Source organism: Plectropomus leopardus, chromosome 17 (genome assembly GCF_026936395.1).
Source record: "Plectropomus leopardus strain MGB_pleo_1.0 chromosome 17, ASM2693639v1, whole genome shotgun sequence".
NCBI classification, from domain to species: Eukaryota; Metazoa; Chordata; class Actinopteri; order Perciformes; family Serranidae; genus Plectropomus; species Plectropomus leopardus.
The window spans coordinates 16,326,599-16,350,341 of record NC_142192.1 but is presented as its reverse complement, the minus strand read 5'-3'; the positions used below and the strand labels follow the sequence as shown (position 1 = coordinate 16,350,341).

At 40.0% G+C, this 23,743-nt stretch overlaps 1 protein-coding gene across 1 annotated transcript; it reads right to left on the bottom strand.

The window, feature by feature from the left end:
• Positions 1–18,635: 18,635 nt before the first annotated feature.
• Positions 18,636–21,886, bottom strand: evx1 (even-skipped homeobox 1). The gene is made up of 3 exons (XM_042507135.2): positions 21,523–21,886; positions 20,413–20,648; positions 18,636–19,547 (listed from the first exon to the last, which is right to left on the bottom strand). Exons 1-3 carry the CDS (start codon positions 21,884–21,886, stop codon positions 19,020–19,022), a joined length of 1,128 nt encoding a protein of 375 aa, XP_042363069.2. The 3' UTR covers positions 18,636–19,019.
• Between the last annotated feature and the right edge of the window lie 1,857 nt (positions 21,887–23,743).

Sequence of the window (23,743 nt, the reverse complement as noted above, 5' to 3'; positions counted from 1 at the left end):
ATACACCTGTGTAGTAACCATGCTGTTAAATCCTTTGAAACCTGAGAAAATTGGCTTGATTTCTCTCAAAAACATGGAAAGGATAAGAATGAGTAATTTAAGAAGAAGTAAATAATTTAAGATGACCCAAAAATGTTCAAGGAGTTAGTGAAAAAATGTGCAACAAGATAAACTGAAAAACAGCACAAAAAAGGGAAGTAAGAACTAGGGAAAATGCATAGAAACTAAACTACAATAAGATAGTTAAATTTATATTACACCTTTCTGATATTTTTAGCACTTCTTGAGATCATTTTCTTGTATAATTTCCTTTTTTTTTATTTTTTAGGTAATTTTCTTGCACTTTTTTACTAGTTTTTGTACTAATTTTTGGTTAAGTTCTGCTAAAGTTGCTGATTGCCTTCTTTCCATGATTGTTTTTAAATAAATCAAACCAATATGCTCAGGTTTTAAAGGTTCAATCAGCATCTTGATGCTCTACACCTGTCAGGTATATGGATTATCTTGGAAAAGGTCACTAACATGGATTTTAAGAAATTTGCAACCAAAATTTGAGAGAAATATGTATGTTGAGTGCAAAAATAAAAGTGTTGCGTTCAAATATTTGATCACTATAGCTGTAAGAGCTGTGCATCCTGCTGCACTGATGTCAGTGAGCCTTTCTCTGTTCGAGGTGACCGTGTCTGCAAGAAGCAATATTCAGGGTGTTCCCTGCATCCCGTAGCGCCATATCCATCAGGTCATAAGACCCCCTGTCAGGGTGTAACCAGCACCCCCTCCTCCTGCCCCACCCCAGAGGGGCCGTGTCAATGGCTGAATGGTGCGCTCCCTGGACATGGAATGATGGGATTCCTCGGTCTTGGCTGTCATCTCTAATCTGACACTCTCACCCACACAGCTGAATCTTCATCTCTCTCTCTCATGCTGTGCACTGCCCGCTCACACACACACACACACACACACACACTCAGTGAACTTTCTCCCCCTATCTCTCTGCACTCTGGGCCACAAATAAATTTGCATTCACTGCCAATTCCAATGCTTTATCAACATCGCTGAATCTACATATCGTTGACGTGTCCAGGTGCTAAGTCACCATTATGTCCCTCTCAAACAACACACACACACACACACACACACACACACACACACACACACACACACACACACACACACACACACACACACACACACACACACACACACACACACACAGGGGAAGGGGCAGGCAGGTCACAGTGGCCCCAGAGCACTGGACTGTGCTAAGCAGGTAAATATAGCGAGGACAGGCTTTATTAGAATAGAAAAAGCTCTGTTACTGTCACAGGTAAGCATGAGTGATTGGGATGGATCTCTACCTCCCCGGCCGAAGTCCAACAGTCGTCCTCAGCTATTTCGAGAATCCTCCACCGTCTTGTCTTTTCTGTACCAATCCTAAAAGAACAGATACCTCATATGGCTGTTTTTCCACAGTTTTTCATTATTTCATGGTTAAAAAGGGGGTCTGTGGTGTGCAGGGTTTGTGTGCACCCTCTTTAATTTATTACCAATGTTCTTGGTCTATAAAAAAAGGAGAAGGTGTGAGTATGTCATTTCTTTCTAATGTAACTGCCCAGCCGATTACCGCCCTATTGCCTCCAAATCAATACCCTCGAGTGGGTGAAAAATAAGGCTTGCCTCATCTCTTGTCACCTCAGAATCCCCACTGCACACGCATTTGCACAGACACTGTTAATGCATGCATTTTAACATGCATGCTCATTATCGTGTATAGGCTATTGCCAAATGGTAGGGAAAAAAAAGGTAGAAATAGAGAGATGATGGGAGAGATATGGAGCCCGGGTTGTGTAATCTCTCTGGCCTTGTCACCACCGCTAAGCCTACACACATGGAGCCATCCATCCTCGATCCTCTAAAGCTCATTGATCCTATCAACATCCAGACGGAGTAAGGATGTCCCCCTCTTTCCCTCACATTGCCCAACACTCACTCTATAACCAGGATCAATATTGATTATCATCTTTAAACTGCCTGTCTTTGGCCATGTGCTTCAGGGGATGCTATATCCTAAAGGTATCAAGGTTTGAGGAAGCAATAAGAGGCTGTGATGACTTTGGTTTTGGGCTCATTTTAGGGTTTTGTAATAGAGAGAACATTGTTGGGGAGATGGCAAAATGTGGATATGAGGCAAATCTAATCTTGTTAGATTTGTTTTCTATAGTTTGTTTAAGGTCCGGTGTGTAGGATTTAAAAGTGCATTATTTAAGATCTGCACATAATTTTAGTTTAAAACATTCAAAAAATGAAATAATCCTATCAACATAGTGTGAAGAAGAAACACCACTGCTGAATAGTCAGAGACGGGCCCTCCCCTCTGTAATAATACATCCTGGTCTGAGAGGCGATAGTGAGTCACTGTTGTCTTCTGGTGTGGAGTGAATGAAGAAGTTGAGCCAGCCAGAGCATAGAGTCAATGGATACAGTGTAGAAGTTACTTTCTCAGTAAATTAATTTGAGTGAAAGAAATACAGCAATAGCAGGAGCTCCAGGAAAATGACCATTATCCCATCACAAGCAGCTCCTGAAAAGAAGCAACGTCCCACAACAAAGAAAAGAAGCGATGTAAGAAGAATCTAAACCAGAGTTAATATTGATGTGTCTTTCCAACACTAATGATGCGATTTGATGGGGAACTCGCAACATTTCTTTTACTCTGGTAAGTAACATCTTGGCTATTTACAGAAACATATCTTTAGTTAAACTAATGACAACACAAACTGTAAGCTTACAATTTGCGATAAACTTTTCAAATGGCGTGATGTGATTGTTTTCTTGTTACTGTGGCGTTGCTAAAACACGTAAGTAAACCATAAAGTAAATTATACACAAACGTCACATGTGAGGATCATACGATAGCAGCCTTATTTTGACCAACTGTATTTTTGCTCCGCTGTTATTTATGAATTACCTTTATTCATGACTGGAGACTGTAAATTGTGGTCTAATGGACACAGTAGTAGAAATACTGTCTCCCATTTGGTTTGACTGGGTAGCCGGAACTTAAATAATGCACCTTCAAGGGGATATATTGACAGAAATGGAATATAATAAGTATTTTTCTTCAGTGTATAATTACCTGAAAATAAGGATTGTAATGTTTTTGTTACCTTAGAATGAGCAGTTTATGTCTACATAGGAGGTGTGTCCACATGTAGCACCACCATGTTTCTACAGTAGTCCAGAACAGACAGAGGTAGGGCTCTAGGTAGGGCCATTCATTTTTTCGCATTGGCAGCCATACTTATTAGCTTCGACGTGATGAGCAGTGTCAGAAAAACATTGATTTATTTTTATTTTCATTTATTTACTTTTATGTGAAACAGCTTTACTCACTGATTATACTGGTTTAATTTATTTGATGCTCTGTTTTATTCTTTTTTTGCTACTGTATTTTTGGAGCAATCTGGCACAAGAATTTCCTTCAGGATTATTAAGGTCTATCTTATCTTATGTTATCTTATCTTAAATTCACCAGGTTTGTTTTGAGGAGGAGACATCCGTCGATAATTCCGCTCCCAGAAAAACATCCTCAATTTCTGGATCTGAAGTTATCAGAGAAAAAAGGTGAGCACACTTAAGCAGGTACTGTGCCAGTGGCCCGTCTCCCACATGCCAAACAGCATTGGAGAAACACTGATTTCCAAGGTGAAACCGCTTTATTCTGTATTTTCATTGGCTTAATTCGCCTGTTCTGTTTGTTTTGGAGAAAAAGAGACCTCTGCAGATAATTCAGCTCCCTGTAAAAACCTCCTGAACAAAGAATGCTTAAGGAATTCTTACCAGGAGAGGGTTTAGCTGGTTGCAATCTGCAGTACTCACTACTAGCTGCCACTAAATCCCCTTAAATTTTAAGCAATGTTCCTTTAAATGAGCCTTGAATCACCATGTTTGTGTATTTTCTTACTGCATTGCTCTGAACTCATCATTAACCGTCTGCTGCACCGTTTCCCCCCAAAGGGACAAACATATTTGCATCAGTGTCCAGCTCCATCCTGTCCTCCTCTCCCACCCCACACGCCCAAGTCCATCCCGTCAATCATGCCTCTCAGATAGCTCCATGATCGCAATCGACACTCAAATGATGGAAGTGAATAAAACTCATTACTGACAGTCAGCGTGAGTCATGGCCTGACATTAAAAGTTGTGTCTGGCCCGCGGCTGTTCATCCCTCAGTCGTGCTTTATGATGGGGAGACCTGGTCAGGTTCCCATCGCCTTTCTGCACCAATCTCCATCAATCCACCACACCTACAGACACCCCCACCTCCCCCGGACTTAATGCACCTTGCTATTGTCAGATATCTAACCGTTTTTATCTAAGTGGTGGGAGAGTTTTTAGTTGTGGGGTTTGGGCGAGGGGTGTCAGAAAAGTCTTGGTGTCTGGGGTTGCAAATGTGGTTGTCGTAATAAACCAAATGAGCTGCTACTTTTTTTTATTTTTAATTAAACACCCATTGGCACTGTGGAACTTGCTGCTAATTATTCCCCACACTGGTAAAGGCCAGTGGTGGAAGAAGTATTCAGATCCTTTACTGAAGTAAAAGTACTAATAACACACTTTAAAAATACTCTGTTACAAGTACAAGTCCTACTTTGAAAATTTTACTGAGATTAAAATAAGTTATGTTGTGTTTTTTTCCTGGAAAAGTTGATGTACCCAAATGCAGAAAAATCTAAAAACTCTAAATTATTTAAAAACAATAGAAAAAAATCACAGAAAAAACAAAAACACTTTATAAAAATTAATAATACACCCAAAAAAATTAAAAATAATAAAACATCCCCACAAAAAAAAAAGATATATAAAAGAGAAACTCCCCCAAAACCTCTGATTATTAAAAAAAAAAAATAGAAACAGACTTAAATGTTTGTCCGAATTGTTTGAAATTCATTTTATGTTTTATATTGTCTGATGATTATTCAACTAATCTTTGCAGTTGGTCTTATCTAAACTGTTTGGTAATTTAATTTATAACAAAACATCACATTTTATTAACTCTTCTGCTGTTTTTCTATGCAAAAATCTTAATCTATAAAGTAATGAAAGAATTCAGATACATGGAGTGAAGTAAAAAGTACAATATTTCCCTCTGAAATGTAATAAAATGTAGTAAAGGTATAAAGTCAAAAGAAAATAAAATACTTAAGTAAGGTACAAATACCTGGAATTTTTAGTAAATGAATAAAAAATCTTAGTTACACTCCATCACAGGTAAAGGCAATGGTTGTATAAAAACAAACCTCCATCATACTACTGCTCTCCATACTCCCCACCTGACTATACTAACTACAAGTCTTTACCAAATGTAAACTCGGCAAGACCAGTGAGTCACCCAGCGTCTTAGACCTCCTCCTAACTGGTCCTGTCCCCATAAACCCAGTGCAAAGAGAGCAGTGTTTACAGAAACACAGGAGCGGCTCACCTCTGATCTGCCCTGTGATAGGGGAAAAAGAAAAAGACAGCAAGGGAATGAGAGAGAAGGACGGAGAGGAAAGGAGACGCCAGGGGTTACATGATTGCAGGACAAACTCATAAAAGTTCCATTAACCCGCGAGGAGTTAAAGAGGCCCTGTTTTCATCCAGCAGACAGCCGTCACAAACAGAGCATCACCATAAACCATGTCCTCCTTCCTCACCGCCATCTTTCTCTTGATCTACACAGCACTCGCTCCCACACTCTTTGTCTTGTTCTCCTTCATCTCTCCATTCATTTTCTTTTTAAATATTTTACTCATTTCTTCCTTCCTATTCACATTACAAACACAGATCTGTAAAACAAGGACTAAACTCTTCCTCCATCTCTTTCCCTCCCCGTTCTCCCCCTGACCAAAACAGGACACGCTTGTTACACCCTCTCCCCCCTCAATCTGGGTTCCTGGTCTGTGAGTCACAACCTGAAGACGCCACAGGTCTGTCAGCGTCAGTCAGTCTGTCTTATTAAACCAGCTCGCCATTCATCCATGTCTATTCACTAACTGCTTTCAGACTGATCCGACTGCTTTTAAGAGAACTTTGCATCAAAACTTGTCTTCTGTGTGAGCACATTTTGCTGATTTAAGTGGAAATCTGAGATTGCATTGTTTTAATTCTTTTGCCATCTTTGGCACTGAGCTCTGCTCATCTCTGCCTTTTCCAGCATTCACTGTAAATCTTCTCTTTCTCTTGCACTTTCAGTCCTTTCTATTGTTGCAATATGCTAACCAAGCAGCTCTTCTTTGATTGATTCCCAGCAAACCACTGTGGCCGCTGCCAGAAACAAAAAGCATCACTTCCTGTTCGCCAAGGAAACCCAAGTAACACTGTGTTCCAACAATGAACAGTGTATATATGTGTGTATATACTGTATATGTATATATGTATGTGTGTGTGTGTGTGTGTGTATATACACACACATACACACATATATACATATATACATATATATATACATACATACATACACACACACACACACACACACACATATATATATATATATACATACATACATACATACATATATATATGTACAAACACACACACACACACACACACACATATATATATATATATATATATGCTGGTATTATAAAAGACTCAAATGTAAGACTATATTTAAATATAATTCAATCTACACAACATGCCGTAAAATATGATCATAGGGTACATCATATCATCAGGGTTAATCATCACACAATAAAAACCCCTTGTGTAAATCGACCCAGTTTAGTCAATACTGGGTTAAGTACAAGCAGGTTGTTTCAACCCTGTGTTAGTGTTAGTTTTTCATTATTTACCCAAACCATTTTAAGCCCAAATTCCGCAGCCAGAAATGTAATCGTTTACTATCTTTAACCTACCTTTAATACTTGAATCCTTTGTGAAATTATCCTGAGTACTTAACAAACACAACACACACACACACACACACACACACACTGCTGACCCCACCTCCACCTTGTCAATCACAACAGTTTTATAGTTTTGGGGAGGTCAGCTTGCAGCCAAACAGTGTGAGTGTTCTTTTAAATCATCCATTAAGGCACTAAGCACAGGCTCTTAGCTCCTTGTCTGATGCTCTCACTATCTGGCACCACTATCTCATCTGCTCCCTTTCCCATGGTGTAACCTTACCTCCCAAACTCATCTTGCCTCAACGCACACTCAAACACACCACACTCTTGCTGCTTGGTTGGCAATTGTGTCAAAATGCACATCTCTATTTTGAGCTGTTTCAATGGCAATCGACCATTTGCTTAACCTTTACTCCTTAGTTCTACTGCTACACCCGTCAAGCTTTCTGTTTATGCACAATAGACTTGCATACAGTTATACATACAGTTTGTGATGATAAGTTGAGCAGATATGCAACACACAAAACAAGCCTTTCATTTTTGGCAGATGTTCCCTGCTGACTTAAAAAATAACAATATCTGGAAAAAACAAAACAAAAACAGTCTTAATCGTGCACTTGATAGCTACATACATATTGTGTTAAAAGGCCGAGGTGAAAGTGAATAGGCCCTAGGCAAAAAGTAAATATCCTCACCAGTTGTTAATCCCTGTAGAAAGCATGGAAACAAACAAACTGCATTTTCTTGTATTTTGGCATAGAGCTTATGCCACAGTTATGCTTTCCGAACAGAAAGTCGCACATACTGTACATGGGCTGAGGCTGAATCATAACGAGGATTTGAATCTTTTATTGTTCGTACAGGTTTCTCTTTGTGGCAAAGTGATATTCTAAGGGAGGCAGTGTATTGAAAACCATAGTCTCCATTAAAGGTCTTCGTTTTCTCTGCCCACGTGCATCCATGTGGTTAAAAAATTATGGGTGCACATGGACCCGGCCCTTCCCATTTTAGTATTGGCCAGACAGTGAAATAATATTAACTTCCAGGTTCATCATACAATGCCATTAGGCCAAAAAGACTTTCACTCATAGATTTAAACTGTGAAAGAAGTGTCTGAAAATATGTGGATACATTTTTTTGAGTGTCACAACCCCTGCATAATAACTAATTTCACAGTCGGGATTAATATAATCCTTGAAGTGACGAATAATTAAATGATATTATCCCCATTCAAGTCAGCTGAGAGCTAAAGCGGGACCTAGCTGCTCTGTTGGCAGAAGTTAGCCGCTTGGATGTCTGTAGTGTGTGTGCTCTATGAGCCAAATAATCAGATGCCGGTAATTTCATAGCCAGGAAATCAAGCTTTTTTTGGCTTCATGCCCCATTTTGCAACTTATTAAATGGGACCCTGCCCCCAATGCTGTATCCAGTCCTCTTTATATATCAGTGACATGGACAGTTGGAAACCAACCACATTGGACCCCTGTGAAGGGGCGTGTCTGATGGCGTGACATCCCTTTGGCCATGTGGACACTTGCAACCCTTGCGAATGCATCAAGCATAAATCAAGCTGTAGTTCTAAGTAAAATAAGGACGAAAACATACTTGTTACTTTTTTCAAACTGTATTCCCTAAATACAATAAAGAGGAGAGAGTGCTGCTAACATTAGTCTACACCGGGAATTATCCTGTCCCAGCAGCCCCAGACATGTTTCTAGGATTTCAAGCATTTCTAGGATTTTAGGATGTTTCTCGGATTTTAGGACATTGCTAAGATTTTAGGAAAATAAAAATTTCAAATTAAAAATTTTATGCTGTTTTATGCACTCTGGCAAGTCATGTATACTAAAAGTACAAAAACAGTCCCCAGTGTGAAACATTATTTTTACAGTGAATTAGAAAATGGTTGGGGGGCCAACTTACACCCTATCTGGGGCCAGTTTGGCCCTTGGGCCCTAAGTGGAGTATCCCTGGCCTACAACTCTGAAAGCATCCAGGACCGGCTTCCATATGGAGAGGCTTTTTTTCTAATTTAATCTGCAAGCAGACAAACTAATGTAATTGCTTAATGATGTACTCCTTTGTCTTTTAAGGTTACAACGGATAGCAGACAGGCACACTGTTCATTCCTGTTGTTTGGTTTTGGAAAGAAAAACAGTAACACCACCCTCCAACCTCTCTTTAAATGCCGGTTATCACTCTAGTTAGAGTCACATGCACATTGAGTCAATATCCCAAGTAATTCGAAACTTGACAGGCCTGCTAACGGTTGCTAAGCCATGATTGGACAGTTACTGTTCAGACGTACCTGTTTAGCCTGTTGAACCGTTGGCTTCATTACGATTTCTTTCCAGAGAAAACATATCACCAGCACTGTTTGTCCTGTCCATGTCTTTATTGTAAAGGCCACTAAACCTGACCCCCAATTCAGCTGCAAGTACTTTAGAACTGTAAGCTTTTCATGTTCGGTTGACATCACCAAACCGTAGTCATTGGTCAGCAGCAGTCAGAGGTCAGCAGGACGACTCAGCACTTCAGCCTGAGTGCATGTTGGGGGATGGGGGGATTGGAGTCAGAAAGACAGGGGGTTGGGAGATGGAGGAGCACAGAGAAGGGGAAGCCCAGACATCCCAGTCCCCCAGGAGAGGACCAGTAGGTTGGGTGTGACGGTCATGGGACGTGGGCATAATGAGGATACATCACTGCAGCAATGAGGTGCTCTATCACGGGCACACACACCAACTAGCAGGCACTCTCTGACACATCACCAATGGCCCACAAAGACGTCAAAAGACCATCAAACCTCTGATCTGATCATGGCAGAAAGACGTCAGATAAGCCTCAATTTCAACCCAATCCTGCTGTAAAAGACAACATGTAGCATTTTGGGTGATGCAAGTTCAGTATGACTGTGGGAACAGACTTTTTCTTATACTCTGCAGTCTGATGATTCTCTGGGAAAGAAGGGGCACAACTTTTCCTGTCGCCTTCAGCCACCACCATTGCCGAGCAGTAAAGCGGCCAGCGTGCAGTAAAATAAAATGAGGTGTGGAGAGAATTGGACTGATCTGCAAAGCCATTGGCTGCCGCGAGGGTCGTAAAATAATAACACTCCGTCGTAAAACAAAGTGCTTATTAAATCATTTTAAACAATATCGCACGATGTGGTGTACTCCGTGAGCCATTCCACAAAACAAAAAAGATCTCATGGGGAAAGCAGCTGAACAATCAAATGAAATTTAATAAGTTGATCATCATTACAACGCTGAGTAAGACTTTTGGGAGGCCTCAGTGGCTCAGCTCCTTTCAGTGCTATCAATAAAGTGACACTTGGCCATTATGTGGCCATTATTTGGACTTAAAGTGACTATTGTACATCAGAGGAACAAGAGAGTACAGCAGTGATATTTAACTTATGGCCTATGGGCCAAACTGGCCCCTGATGGGTGCCAGGTGCCCCCCAACCATTTTCTAATTCACAATAAAAAATAAAGTGATTCACACTGGGAATTGCTTTTGTACGTTTAGTATACAAAGGTACAAGTAAAAACAGCATCAAAATAAAGCTTGTTTATCAAAAAAAGTGGCAGTTGAGGACCCCCCCCCCAAAAAAAAAAAATCCTAAAAAAAAGATATGAAAGTTGAATGGATTAAGTCACTTTGCACAAAAGAATCTGCTAAATGAATGTCATGTAATATATCTGCAGTGTATGAGCTACTTACAGTGCAATGAATCTCATAATAGGACAGCATCATCATCATTATCAAATTAGTTAAAATAAAATGAATCTTAAATTGGTCATTGCACCAGTTTTTTCAGTATATCAAACATTTTGTGCACTTCCAATTCAAAGGCTTTTTTGGGGGGGATAATGAGCACTCATGTATTATTTATGAGTTACATTAATGCCTCAGAATACCACACTGTATTTATGACTGCCAACTGCTGTTTCCAGAAATTGGGACAATTCAGTTTCCTCACCTGTGATTTCCATGTGAATGATCAGTGTAACAAACAACATCAATATCAAATGTTCTTGCCTTTCTCCATCAGTCAGGGCAGAGGGAATGCTTCCGCCGGGAGAAAGCAAAATTCATTTTGCAGCTGACTAAGATCAGGGCCACTTCACAGAGTGCCTGTGAAATGAAATACAAAGATGAACAATTTGTGAAAACGACATACCCTGTCTGTGAATCAACATTTTGCCCGAGGGTTCATAATCTATAGAGCATGATGCTGAACACTGAGTTGTGCTGAAAACCTGCATGCTTTTTACTACTGTATATTGCCACAGTTGTTAGTGTTCTTTATATTCTATTTTGTCATTTTATGTATTTAAATTGCTGCTCTATTTTTTATCTTATGTCCTATTCTATTTAAATTCACAATTTTTATTCTTCCTTTATGTTAATTGTTTTGCACCAAAACACCAAGTCACATTCCTTGTATATGGAAATTTACCCTGGCAATAAAACTGGTTTCTGATTCTGATTCTGATTCTGATTGTTGTCTTAAAAACAAAACTTTGGTCTGGATCCTCATATTACTGTAATCATGACCAGCTAATCTCAAACCCAGCTAATCTCAAAGTTGCAATATCACATGAATGTTTAGTCCTCTATCCTCTAAAAAAGACACATTAACACCCACTGTTGCCCCCCAACACCAGCAATGAGGAAAAAAAAATGTATGATGCAAAATGAAATGATGCTCTTTCTGTTACGACTGAAGTGTGATCTTTATGTATTTGAAAAATCAATACTTAAATCTTTGTATCCCCTATCCCAGTCTCAAATGGCTAAGTCCAAGAACTAATGATGGCAAAGAGGTTAAAAACCAGGATGGATCAACACTATGATAGAAATAAGGTTCCCCCAGGAGACTGTTCTGGTTCACCGCCCATCATCCCAACAGCTGTTTTACAAGAGGTGACACTCTAATCAACATTGTCCGTGCCCTTTAATTTCAATATAATCAATGAATAACAAAAGTGGTTTGTATGATATATTCACAATTAGGTGTTAGTTGTCTGCACAAAGCTTTTTAACTGTGATATTTCTCAGCATCAGAGGAGATATTTTCCTGTATTCATTACTTTGGTGCCATGCAAAGCACTGACATCTTTCTTCAGTTGTTACCACAAGACAACAACTTGAGATGTAAAGCTCTGATTCTGCACGAGAGCAGAGAGAGAATACAAGGAGACGGGGGAGACAAATCATGCCTCAGCTCTTTTTCATTCCTTAAAACTGGTGTGAGGTCAAGCTGTGTCATTTCAGACTAAATCACCCATCAAATTTGTCCTGAATCAGAAATAATAGTAATAGTTAAATATGTATCATATTAATAGCCCCAAAGAGCTGCAGATCATTACACAAATTTTGTGAAGATCCAAGGCTATTTTGTAAAGCAAAATAACTTGGGTTCAATGTTAGCCTCTGGGTAGGCATCTTTTGATAAATCTTGACCAAATGGTATAAGCGATGAATGCCAAATCTGAAAATATTTATCGCTCATTAGTGCAGATAAATGATTGCATGTCTCCATCAGTGTTTCTGCTGCCCAACATGCGTTAAGTTCTTGAAAGGTATACTTCCTAAACGATTATTTATCCCTATATTTCAAATTATAATTAATGTTATGGAGTCATTTCAGACCATTCATTTATCAGCGACATATATTCAATAAAGGGGATAAACAGTATTTTATCATAGATGGTGATAAGGCACTCACAATAAGTTGATCATGGTGAATTTCCATTATCAGGATACTAATTAATTCTATGTCCAGCAGCACTTTAAGAGACTGCTGGGAAACCAACAATGAATGAGACTCTGCAAAAACAGGCTGCTTATACATAAACATCAAAAAACACAAAAGATCTTCATCAAGCATTGACGTGTTTTGAATTAAAAAATTAGATTAGATTAGATCATTTCAAATAGCTGAAAAGTCTGGCTTTTTAAGATTATTTGACTGTTTTTTTAAGGATGTTCATAAAAAATAATGTGCGTCTTATCTGTGATGCAGTACAATATTTGTTTATTGACAAAATACAGTGAAGTGATTGTGTTTTAGGGCCATTTTAAGAGTTTTCTGCATATTTTGACGTTATGGTATCAGTAATCATAATTATTTTGTCCAGGATAATTATGACATACATTTTTCATATTGTCCCATGCCTGTTCAATACACAACACATATGTGACTACATTAGACATCAAATATTTTCATATTCCAAATTAATAAAGTAGTTATTATTTGCTCAGTATCTTCAATTCTTTTAAATGTCGGACATCTCAACACTTTTAAATGGAATAAAGTAAAATCCCATGTAATATGTTTTGTACAGCTATATTGATCTATAAAATGGAGAGGAAGGGCTCTATTACCTTAGATGGGTAATTGATAGCCAATTTATTGAATTGCTTAACCATCCTTATTGTTTGCAAAGGATTAATTGAAATATCGATCTTCAATTTTCTTTTGAAGGCCTACAATTTCACACATTCCTGTTTTACTGTTTGGGAGGATGCAGAAGGTGAGGGGCTATTTTTAATTTATAAACTGAACATAAAGTGGACATCTTTACAGTGAACAGTTACCTTATCGAGAAAGACACACAAATTAGCGTTCACCGTCTCCGTACTCTCTGCTAGTTGTGGTACTGCAAACTCCTTTTAAAGGGCCACACACCTGCTTAAAAGCTCTAGGAGCAGACCACATTAATAAGGAGGGGAGCTTAGTGCAGAGACAGCGTCGATTTGTGTGATTATATCGGTTACTGTGCGTCACTGCATTACGTATACGCATTTCCACTGATGGAAACATTGATTTTAATGTAAAATGTGTGCATGGAGTGTTGTATCTCTAGTAAATATTAATTCTGTCAATGCCTATGTCCCACCCACATGGTATTTCCCAATGTCTTACCTGCAGATAAAAAGCGGCTGGTTTCATTTCTCTGTTTGAATCTTCCTCCCTGTAACACACCATGGAAAAAATGTTTGATCATTTTAGATGTGAAGTGTCGGCCGCCACTGTGACAATCCGAGCCATCTGCATGTGTAAGCAAATACAAGTTTAACTTTTTCGTCTTCTCTTTCCTTTCTGTTTCCCGTCTGCTTCCTATCTGACTTCTAACCAATGCATTTACACAAGGTAAAATCCTTATTTCGCAGAGAGTTAGTGGCGCGTCATTTGGCGCCAAAATACTGTTTTGGCGCCTGAGAAGTTTTAGTCTAGGCCTTCCAAACAAATGGTCATTTTCCATGAAACCCCTCCGATTTGCACAAGTGGAGGTCTTTGAATGATGCTTATGGTTTTAGGTAGTCAATGAACTTTGTGCAGATAGGGGAGTTAATTGTGAAGTGAAAGAGGCATTTCTACTATGGTGTGTTTAGGCCTTCTGTCTTCTTTGCATGAGGTAGGATAGTTAAAAAATAAATAGGCTAAACGACCACAAACCAGATTTGCTGTCACATATATGTATCTTATTTTAAATGTGCGATTATTTTGAGACTTTTTCCATTCAACGCATGTTACACCGAACCTCTTTACAGAAACCTAATATTTGAGTTTATTTGGTTTAAATGTCTTCATTTTCGATCCATAATGTGCATATTGGCATGAATATGCACAGAAACCCTCAGACACATCTTCGGCTCCACTTGATTCGAACAACTAGCCTAATAAGAGGATCTTTTTATACCCTGAATCCATTCTGCTCTGTTTTTGTTGCTCTAGCATGTCACATAAGCACGTAGCAGCCGGCCCATTTTCCAGCTGCATATAGCTGTCTCCGGTGCACCGTAAATAAGGTTGATAAAGACGCCGCCGAAAACGACTTTCACGCGTCCCCCGATTGATTTAACGTGACCCCCGTTTCCAAATGATATTGGAAGCCTATTTAAACAGATGAAGGCTTAAATTGTCTTGCTTGTATGCGCATTAATCTCCCATTCATCATCATTACTGTGTGATTGGTCCGTCCACGCCTCCGCCAGCCCCTTGCGTTACGACAAGGGCCTGTAAATTAGGATGTAATCCAATTTAAACAGCGCTAGCAGCAGCCACAGATCCATTTGGTGTTTTTTGAATTTGCTGTCAGTGGACAGCTGCACTGCACCGCCCCTATCAAAACGCTTTGTGCTAGTTGTGGGAGCTGGGGAGCCCTGAGCCCATTCCCACTAATAGGATCTTATACGGCTGATGTAATTGGTGTTATGTGCGCAATCTATGAGCCCATCATATCTTGAAGCTCAGTCACACGCAATCTTTCGGCGATTAAATGGCATGTTGATGCTGGATTAGGCCGTTGAGGATTCATTCGTGTAGTTTACGCACTGAGGAGAGATGGAGATCCATATGCGCGGCTGGGTAAATGTGGTTGTAATTTGCCTCACTTTAATGTGTCATTCTGGCACAGTGTGACGCGGGTTTAGCAGATGATCGTATAGTGCTGCTCCTGTGTAACCAAATGAAAATCAGCTCCAACGCTTTAAAAATAGCCCGCTATGAAACCAGAAGTTTGGAGAGCCGGCGCCTTTTGAATATTCAGCTCAGTTCATCTTTATTTTATGGTGCGATTTTATTATGCACAAACCCAAAGCCGTTTTCTTGCATGACCCGTGTCCCTATCAGGCTTAAAGACACCGGCTGATAGTTTACATAAATCTGCCTTGTGGTTTCGCCCCGACCCGGGCGGCTTAAACGGTGTATTATTCCAAACATATGCATTTTAATCAGCTCGGTCACACTTACAAGAACTCCAGTTAATAAGGCCATCAATCAAACGCGCGTGCGGAAGGGAGTTTGGGGAGAGGGAGGGCGCATCGGTGTGGTGTGGTGCGTGTGCAGTGCTGTCTGATTAGGATGAACCTTTTACCTCAGAAAGCAGCAAGAGGAGGTGGCTTTTTAGACATTTTCGGTGTCTGGTTTTCCATTTTCGGCAAAGAATTTGTGCTAATTGAGGAGATAACATGAAAGGATGAATGTAAATTATTCGTTCGTATAAATGCTAATTGATAGTACTTAATCACAAAAATGTGAAGACAAAGGAGTAGAAGCGCTGCTGGGTCTTTGTCGTGGTCACTTACAGGTGCTCTTTGGAGAAATACTGCGTTTATTCCATCTCGTAATGGGCTGAGGTGTACCCTAACCCTCAAAAGAATAAATAAATAACTATTGCAAGTCTCCTTCAAAAACAAAGACAATGACCCTGATGTAGTATTTTTATTCTATACTCCCATATAAAATAAAGACATTTTAATATTTGCACAGCAGTACGCCTTCGAGTTTTTGAAGACTTATTTTATTTTATTTATTTTTTATTTTATTGATTGGGGGTATACTTCAGCATGCAATGAGCCCTTCACAAAATGGATTTAAAATGTTTTTTTTTTTTGTTTGTTTTTTTTAATGCAACCTTGCTTCTTACATTATAGCTACTTCTACGCAATTGGTCACTTAAAGGCCCACGCTAAATGCCAGCCACTTCTTCGCAATAACTTCTGATCTCTCCCAGCTACGCCGAAAAAAAAACCCAACAAAAAAACACCCTTTTAAGATGTGATTTGTGTGTCTCTCTGCGGGCCGCAGCACCTCGCCAGTCCTATTACGCTCAGAAAACTCTTTTAATTTGCGGTCAAACGCGGCCAATTAAGATCCTGCTGATTGGTGGCGGGGCCTCTCCGTATCATCGATCTCTTTGCATTTCCAATATCTTCAGACAACGAATTCTGTCGTGTCTATTAAGTGGTCGAAAGAGAAAAATATGAGTGGCTTTAACGGAGCCCGGGGACCACTTAACTGCCACGGTCAATCTAGCAGTCCCATCAGGAGATATGAGGGGCAGCACTCCGGTGTTTTGACACGGAGCACTTGAGAACAAAATTAGTGCTATTATTGGAGGAGGGAGGTAGAACAATTGTGAGTATAGAAAATCTTTAACAACCTGCAAACGAAATAAAATGGCGTAAAGGGCAGGGGAAACTTTTTTGAATCAGATTCTTGGATTAAAGGAACATTTTAGAGGAATAAAAAAAATCTTTTTTTTTTTTCTTTTTTTTTTTTTTTTTTTTTAAATTTGCTTCCGGGCTCTTTGCTATTTAAATAAATCATAAAAGTGTTTCGAAGACAATCACTGCTTTGCACCATTCTTTGACAGTGTTTATTGCAAATGAGACGTTCAGGACAACCCAGTCAAAAACAAAAACAAACAAACAAATTCAATCGCTTTCTCTTCAAAACTAATCTGACGCCACTGCAGCAGTGCAAGGCAATAAAATATTTTAAAAAGAGGCCTACGGGAATATATTAATCACATTTTTATCAGAGGAAAAAGAACCGGCTCTTATACAGTAAAGGGGAGAACTGAAAGAGTGTTTGATGGCCTTAAAAATGTTCACTTTTATTTATTTTTTTTTTTCATGTTGATTGTCCTCTCACTCCATCCTCTTCTGGGCCCTTCTTCTTGTTCTTCTCCCCCCTCCCCTCGTCAACCGTGCGGGCTGCAGTAATCCGTTCCCCCGGCGCCTTGTTACCTTTTGGCAGTAACGATCCCTTCCTGGTATTATCATTAATTCAACACTCAAAATTCACCGGGTCGTACATATACATCACTTACTAATTTCACTGGCATCTGCACATTTCGGCCCGGGCCGCCGCGGAGGGCCCCGGCGTGGAGAGCCTGCTTTATAATGAGACGGTCTGTTAACAAATCCCCTTGTTAAAAAGAGAGATGGAAAGCATCATTCTCGCGTAACTAACAATACATGTAGGTCGATCTGAACGCGTAAAGACACGACAAGCAATGATAAAAAAAACTTAACGCCATCCATCACGTGGATTTAAACGTTCCTCTGGACCCCCTCTTTCTCACACACATCAAATTAATCTTCTTAAAATCAAATCTGGTTTTGTGTCCATGCCGTCATATTTCAGCCCACTGTCCTGGCACTGCAATGGGATTATTATTTTTCAGTAATGGGAGATCCGTTGTGCGTCACATAGCTGAAGATCAGAACGCTGAAGTTAGCTTCCAATTCGTGGCTTCAGATTCAGCAGTTAAGGGGACAGTTTAAGTCCTACTTTAAAAAAACGCAGTGATATCTTACTTTTTTCGTTTTCACAAATAGAAAATAGGTTTCAAAAATCTCAAACTGTGTTTTTATGAACCTGTGGTCTCTTCAGGATAATCTACTCCAGATTTGACCTGTCTAGTGTTTTTTGATCTGGACCTGGTCTAATGTGGTCAGCATGTGAAATACACAGTGAAATCTTTCGTTTTATGACGTTTCAAAAATAGAATAAGGTTTCACAAATCTGAAACTGTGTCTTAGTTTCTTTAGGATAATCCAGTCCCAATTTGACCCGTCTAAGTATAGTGGTTTTCAAGAAACCTGGTCTAATGTGATTAACCTGTGATAAAAGCAGTGACATTAGTCCTTTTTTTGCATTTTCACAAATAGAATAAAGGTTTTACAAATCTGAAACTGTGTATTAAATAATTTTAGTTTCTCTGGGATAATCCAGTTCAGACTTGACTCCAGAAAGTATAGTGGTTTTCAAAAGACCTTGTCTAAAGTAATGAACATGTGATAAGAGGAGTGAAATCTCTCTTTTTTTTTTTTTTTTTTTGCATTTTAACAAATAGAATAGGATTTCACAAATTTGAAACTGTGTATTAAATAATCTTTACCTTCTGTGGGATATTACAGTCCAGATTTAGCCCCCTTAAATATAGTGGTTTTCCTTGCCTAATGATGTTAATGTGATAAAAGCAGTGAAATAGTCCTTTTCTCACAAATATAATAAAGGTCCTAACCTGAAAATGGTTTTATAACGCGTCATAGCTTTACCTGAAATATTTCACCACATTAAGAGATGCAAAAAGCCGAGGATTGGTCGCTAAGCAATGTTTGTTACTTTTTTTAAGTGTTGAATCGGAAGCAGTCAATTGGAAGCGAACTTCAGCGTCGTCTGAAGCTTTAATTATCTTGCCCCAAGTTGAAGCTAGCTTTCACTGCTTACAGGCTACCTCTTCATGCTGCATCAGTCCTGGTCATATAATATGTTAGGTTAAAAAGCTTAAAGGCTAATATAGAATAAGAGCTGGTTTGGTTTTATCTGGTCAGGGGTACTTCTTCCCTCTGGTCTAGAGTCACAGATGAGGATTTGCTGAGCACTGAGGGCGTGAAAGTGACAAAAGCGTCAGTCCTGCTGGTTGGCGAGCACGCGAAGTCCGAGCCGGTGGGCCTGCTGGAGATACCGTTGCTTTGACTTGAGTGGCACGCCAGGCAGGAGCAGGGGCTGCCTCCGGGACCGAGGCCGTGGGTAGGACCCGGGTACAGGGAGGGGTGTCTGAAGGCGCACAGCAGCTCCGGCCTCTGGTAGGGGTGAGACAGCATTCGGAAACTGTCGAGGGAGCGCAGGGGGTTGGAGAAAGGGGTGGCGGCCGGAGCCGAGCCAGCTCCGACACCCAGGTGGGAGTAGTAGGGTAGCGGCAGGTGGGATGGGAAAGGGTAGGGCAGGTTCCCCGTGGCCGCCGCGTGGCTCATCATGTAGGTGTAGAAGGCCGGGTCGGCGGGGTGTGGCCAAGTCATGGCCAGACGCTGGCGCTTGTCTTTCATCCTGCGATTCTGGAACCACACCTGGGACAGAGACACAGAGAGTCAAATATTAACCACAGCTCCCCCACTGAGCCAAAGACAAACAATAATAACAAAAGCAGATATGGAGCTCAGACAGTAGCTCCGCTTCTTACGCACACATTTGAATTTGGGTACAGCGAGTTTTTTTTGTTTTTTTTTCCAATGTAATTCAAGGCAGTTTATTTATAAAGCCATTATCGCAAAATTGAGGGCTTTACAGCAAAAGACATCCCTCTGTCTTTGTACCCTCACAGTAGATAAGGACCCTACACAAAAAAAACAAACTTAAACGACGGAAAATTGGTAGAAAAACCTCAGGAAGAGCAACTGAGGAGGGATCCCTTTTCCAGGATGGACAGACGTGCATTAAAATTACATATGATAAAATGATACACAGGAAAGAGTAAAAGAGAGGGAGGGAGAGGTAGAGATGCATCGCAGCAATAATAACAATAACAGCATATAACAATAGAAATATGAATATTAATAAATGTTTATGAATGTATGTTACATGCATATTTAATAGTATACATATGTATGTGACACATAATCATTTGTGTATTATAGTGTAATGGCAGTAGTAGTAGGCGTCAGGTATTATGGGATTTTACAGTAAAAAGGTCACATTCATCTTGTTCTTACCAGTTGAATTAAAAATAATATTTTAAAAGTCATGCCCCTACTACGGTTAGTGTGCAGGGTTAAGGCTCTTCGTGATTTTTTAAATGAGCAACCTTAGGCTCACTTTATTCGGCTTCTATATTTTCAAAAAACATCCGAGACACGAATCAGTTTTGTAGCGCTTTCTAAACCCCACAGCCAGAGAGGCCTGATCCAGCCCTGCTCCTCTGACTCAAAATCTCACCTTGATTGTGGTTTCAGGTAGATTTAAGGCGGCCGCCAGCTCGCATCTTCGCGGCCTGGACACGTAGTTCTCCCGGTAAAACTCCTTCTCCAGCCGTGCGATTTGCTCCCGGGTAAACGCTGTCCGGTACCGCCGAATCTGGTCCGCTGCGTAGGACAGGGAGCCCGGACCTGGGACGATGTTACCCGGGTCAGTACCAGTCTCACTTGGGTGACCCGGTGAATCCCCGTTTCGACCTGAATCAGTATACAGAAAAAAATAATTAGTACACGTAGAGTAGAATAATTCAAATGGAACAAAACACTAATAAATTAGTTTTATGTTTAATGAGTTATTTTCATAAGACAGTAGGCTAAATTAATTATTTATAATTATTGCACTACGTTTGACTCTTATTATTAAGGGCCTTTCTGACGTATAGCTCACATCTTTATCATGTGGAGTCCTAACAATTTTCTACCAGTATTTCTTTTACTGTTGATATTATTTTCCAGAGCATGTTTAACCATAATTTTAGTTAATAAAAATGATTAATACTGAGTATTTATTGATGTTTTTCGTTCGTCTCCATGCCATCCTTTCAATTTGATTAAAGAAACTACAAATTATTCATATTAATATGAATATTTGCTGATATAATTTCGCATTAGAATGTAACACATGTGCAGCAGTCTTAAGCCTTTGCACCTTAATACATGCCAGATAGACATTCCTCAGTCAGTGGCCTTCCATTCACGGTTTTTGCTTGTGGTTTACATAAAATCCTGCATTCTTCCTCCTGCAGTAAATACACATATAGGCTGATTTGGTTTTGCACGAGTGGCTCATTGTCAAAGTCGGAGGGGAAAATGCCTGGTTGGATTGTGGGTGTCACCTCAGCGTGTTTCTAGCCACACTGCTCACTTGACAGAACAGCTGTGCGGCACCGACTGCAAATCTATCCTCCCGTTATTCATGACATCTTTAACATTTCGATTCACTGTGCATTTTTAGATAGGATAAATGTATTTTGCATGTTTTGTGATTCAATGCAAACGTGGATTATGCCAGTCAACTTAATTCGCAAAACCATACAGTCACAGAAAACCCGCAGTGGCATGCAGCTCCTACCTTTAGCTGTTGGGTAGTCCATGCTTTCAGGCGTGCAGCTGACATCAATTTCCTCGTAGAAGTCCGACTCGGTGTCTGAGCTGCTGCCGTCTTTGTGGGGATGATCGCTCCGGTGTCTCTCCCCGGAGGCAGACGTGCCAACTGGCCGTATATCGGCGCACATATTCCTCCGTGCGCTGTCCTCCAGCCCCACCTCCGCTCTGTCCCGGGAGTAGAGCGCAGCGCCGGGGCTCAGACAGCTCCTGTGGCCCGGCTTCCCCTGCGGATCTCGCACGGGGCTCCCGATGCCTCCCGACAAATTAGAGCCGCTCTTGCTAAACTGACCTCCCTCCGCCAGCATCACCATCTCCTCTCTGCTTTCCATCACAGGCGCGACTTAAAAAACCTTCGCGGGAGAGTGCAAGCCGTCAAAACCAAGGCGATGATTTTCAGGTTGGAGGGGTGTGTGTGTGTGTGTAGTGATGGTGGAGGTGGGTGGGGGGGTTGAGTCCTAAGGAGAAGGAGAGGCTTCTGGAAAAGAGGGGATGCAATCCGGTCTGACCCTGAGAGAGGAGCGCTCCAGAGTGCGCAGAGGGAGCTCTGGGAGGGATCACCATTTACCCTCTCTCTCTCTCTCTTTCTCCCGAGCTGTCATTCTTAATAGGCCAGTCGTCATGATGGTCCCCCCCCTGATGACGACACGCATTGATTGGATTTTGGTAAACAGACGGAGCAATGGCAGCGTTGAGATTGAGGAGAGGGGTGTCAGAGAGGGCACGAGCAGCTATGAAAAACAGTCTGTCTCTATCTGTCTGCGCGTCTGTCCATTTTTAGTTTAAAAAAAATAAATTTTAAGTCTTTAAGCTAGAAAGATTTGCAGAAATACCCCAATAAAATAACATATTTTGGGGTTGGAAAACAGTTTTAAATTTAAATACAATTTCTCCTCAGTTATTTTAACTCCTGCAGTGTAAAATCTGATAAATCGGTCTTACTTTTTAAAAAATTGGAAACCGAATGGCTTGAAAAAATAAATTAAATATAACTATAAATCTGAATTTATGTTCAGTTTACGGTATATCAAAGTGTTAAGTTTACTTAAAATTTAGCTGTATTTACTTAATTTTGTGAAGTAGTTGCAACTTAAAAATGACAAGTGAAATTAATGTGTTCTTTGTCAGCAACTTCAGTAAACCAACTTGGTCTGACTTAACTTGATCATTATAAAAGGATTTTACTAATGAAGTTAGATCTGCGAGTTTTTTTTGTTAACGTTTCTATGAAAATACAGTATGACTGACTAGTTTGCAACCAGCAGAATACAGATATATTGCACAGTAAACTTGGATTACTGTAGTTGCTAAAATTTGGAAAGACTGATTCAAGTTATCAATTCAATTCAATTCAAAACTTTAAGGACTCAGCTCATAGAAAGGTCCATAGCTAATCACTTTGCAAAATTAAGTAAATATAACAGAAGTTTAAGTAAACTTAACAATTGGATATAAAGTAAACATAGATAAAAACTAATAGTTCTATTCACTTACATTTTTCAAGGCAATCTGTTCCCTGTGTTTCTTGAAGTAAAATCAAGTTGTCAGATTTTACAATGTGTAGTACAGGTTTGTTGCCTATTCCAAATATTAAAAGTATCATTTAAAAGGTGTTTTCTTGCATTTTAATGCACCCTAACCACCCCTCCATTTCCCCAGCCTCTCTGTCTTAGTGCCTTTCTCATCTCCACCTTAAGTGGAGTCAAGTAAAATCCTCAAAGGTCAAGTCTTGCGGTCAGTTGAGATAAGAGGCCATTTGACACGAAGTCTTAAAAGTCAACAACAGCATGGACAAATTACATCCAGGCAGAAGTCTCAATTCCTTATTTGTGCTCCTTTCAAGAAGTGACAAAGCCTGAAATTACCATGTATATAACTATAGGCAGTGTCTATATTGTAAGTTTATATTTGATTTGCAAGAAATCCAAAATGTGCATGTACTACTAATCTTAATATAACATCGTGGTTTGATTCTGTGACAGTGTTTCAACAAAGAGCAGTGATGGATGATGCCTTGTATTCTTTCAGGGTCTTAATGCAAAATATACCATGTAGTCTCAGTAAAAATCACTGAATGAAGGCAGGTGTATTTTACAGGGTTTTTGTGTCCTTTGAGGGCTTTGATCAGGATAATGAACTTAATCACAACTTCCTGTGTCTGTAGGGAACAGAGAAACACCGGAATAAGA

Coding starts and splice junctions, on each gene's coding strand:
- evx1 (XM_042507135.2), bottom strand. CDS start 21,886: ATGGAAAGCAGAGAGGAGATGGTGATGCTGGCGGAGGGAGGTCAGTTT. Junction 20,649..21,522: donor GGACTACCCAACAGCTAAAG/GTAGGAGCTGCA, acceptor ATACTGATTCAG/GTCGAAACGGGGATTCACCG. Junction 19,548..20,412: donor TACCTGAAACCACAATCAAG/GTGAGATTTTGA, acceptor TCTCTGTCCCAG/GTGTGGTTCCAGAATCGCAG.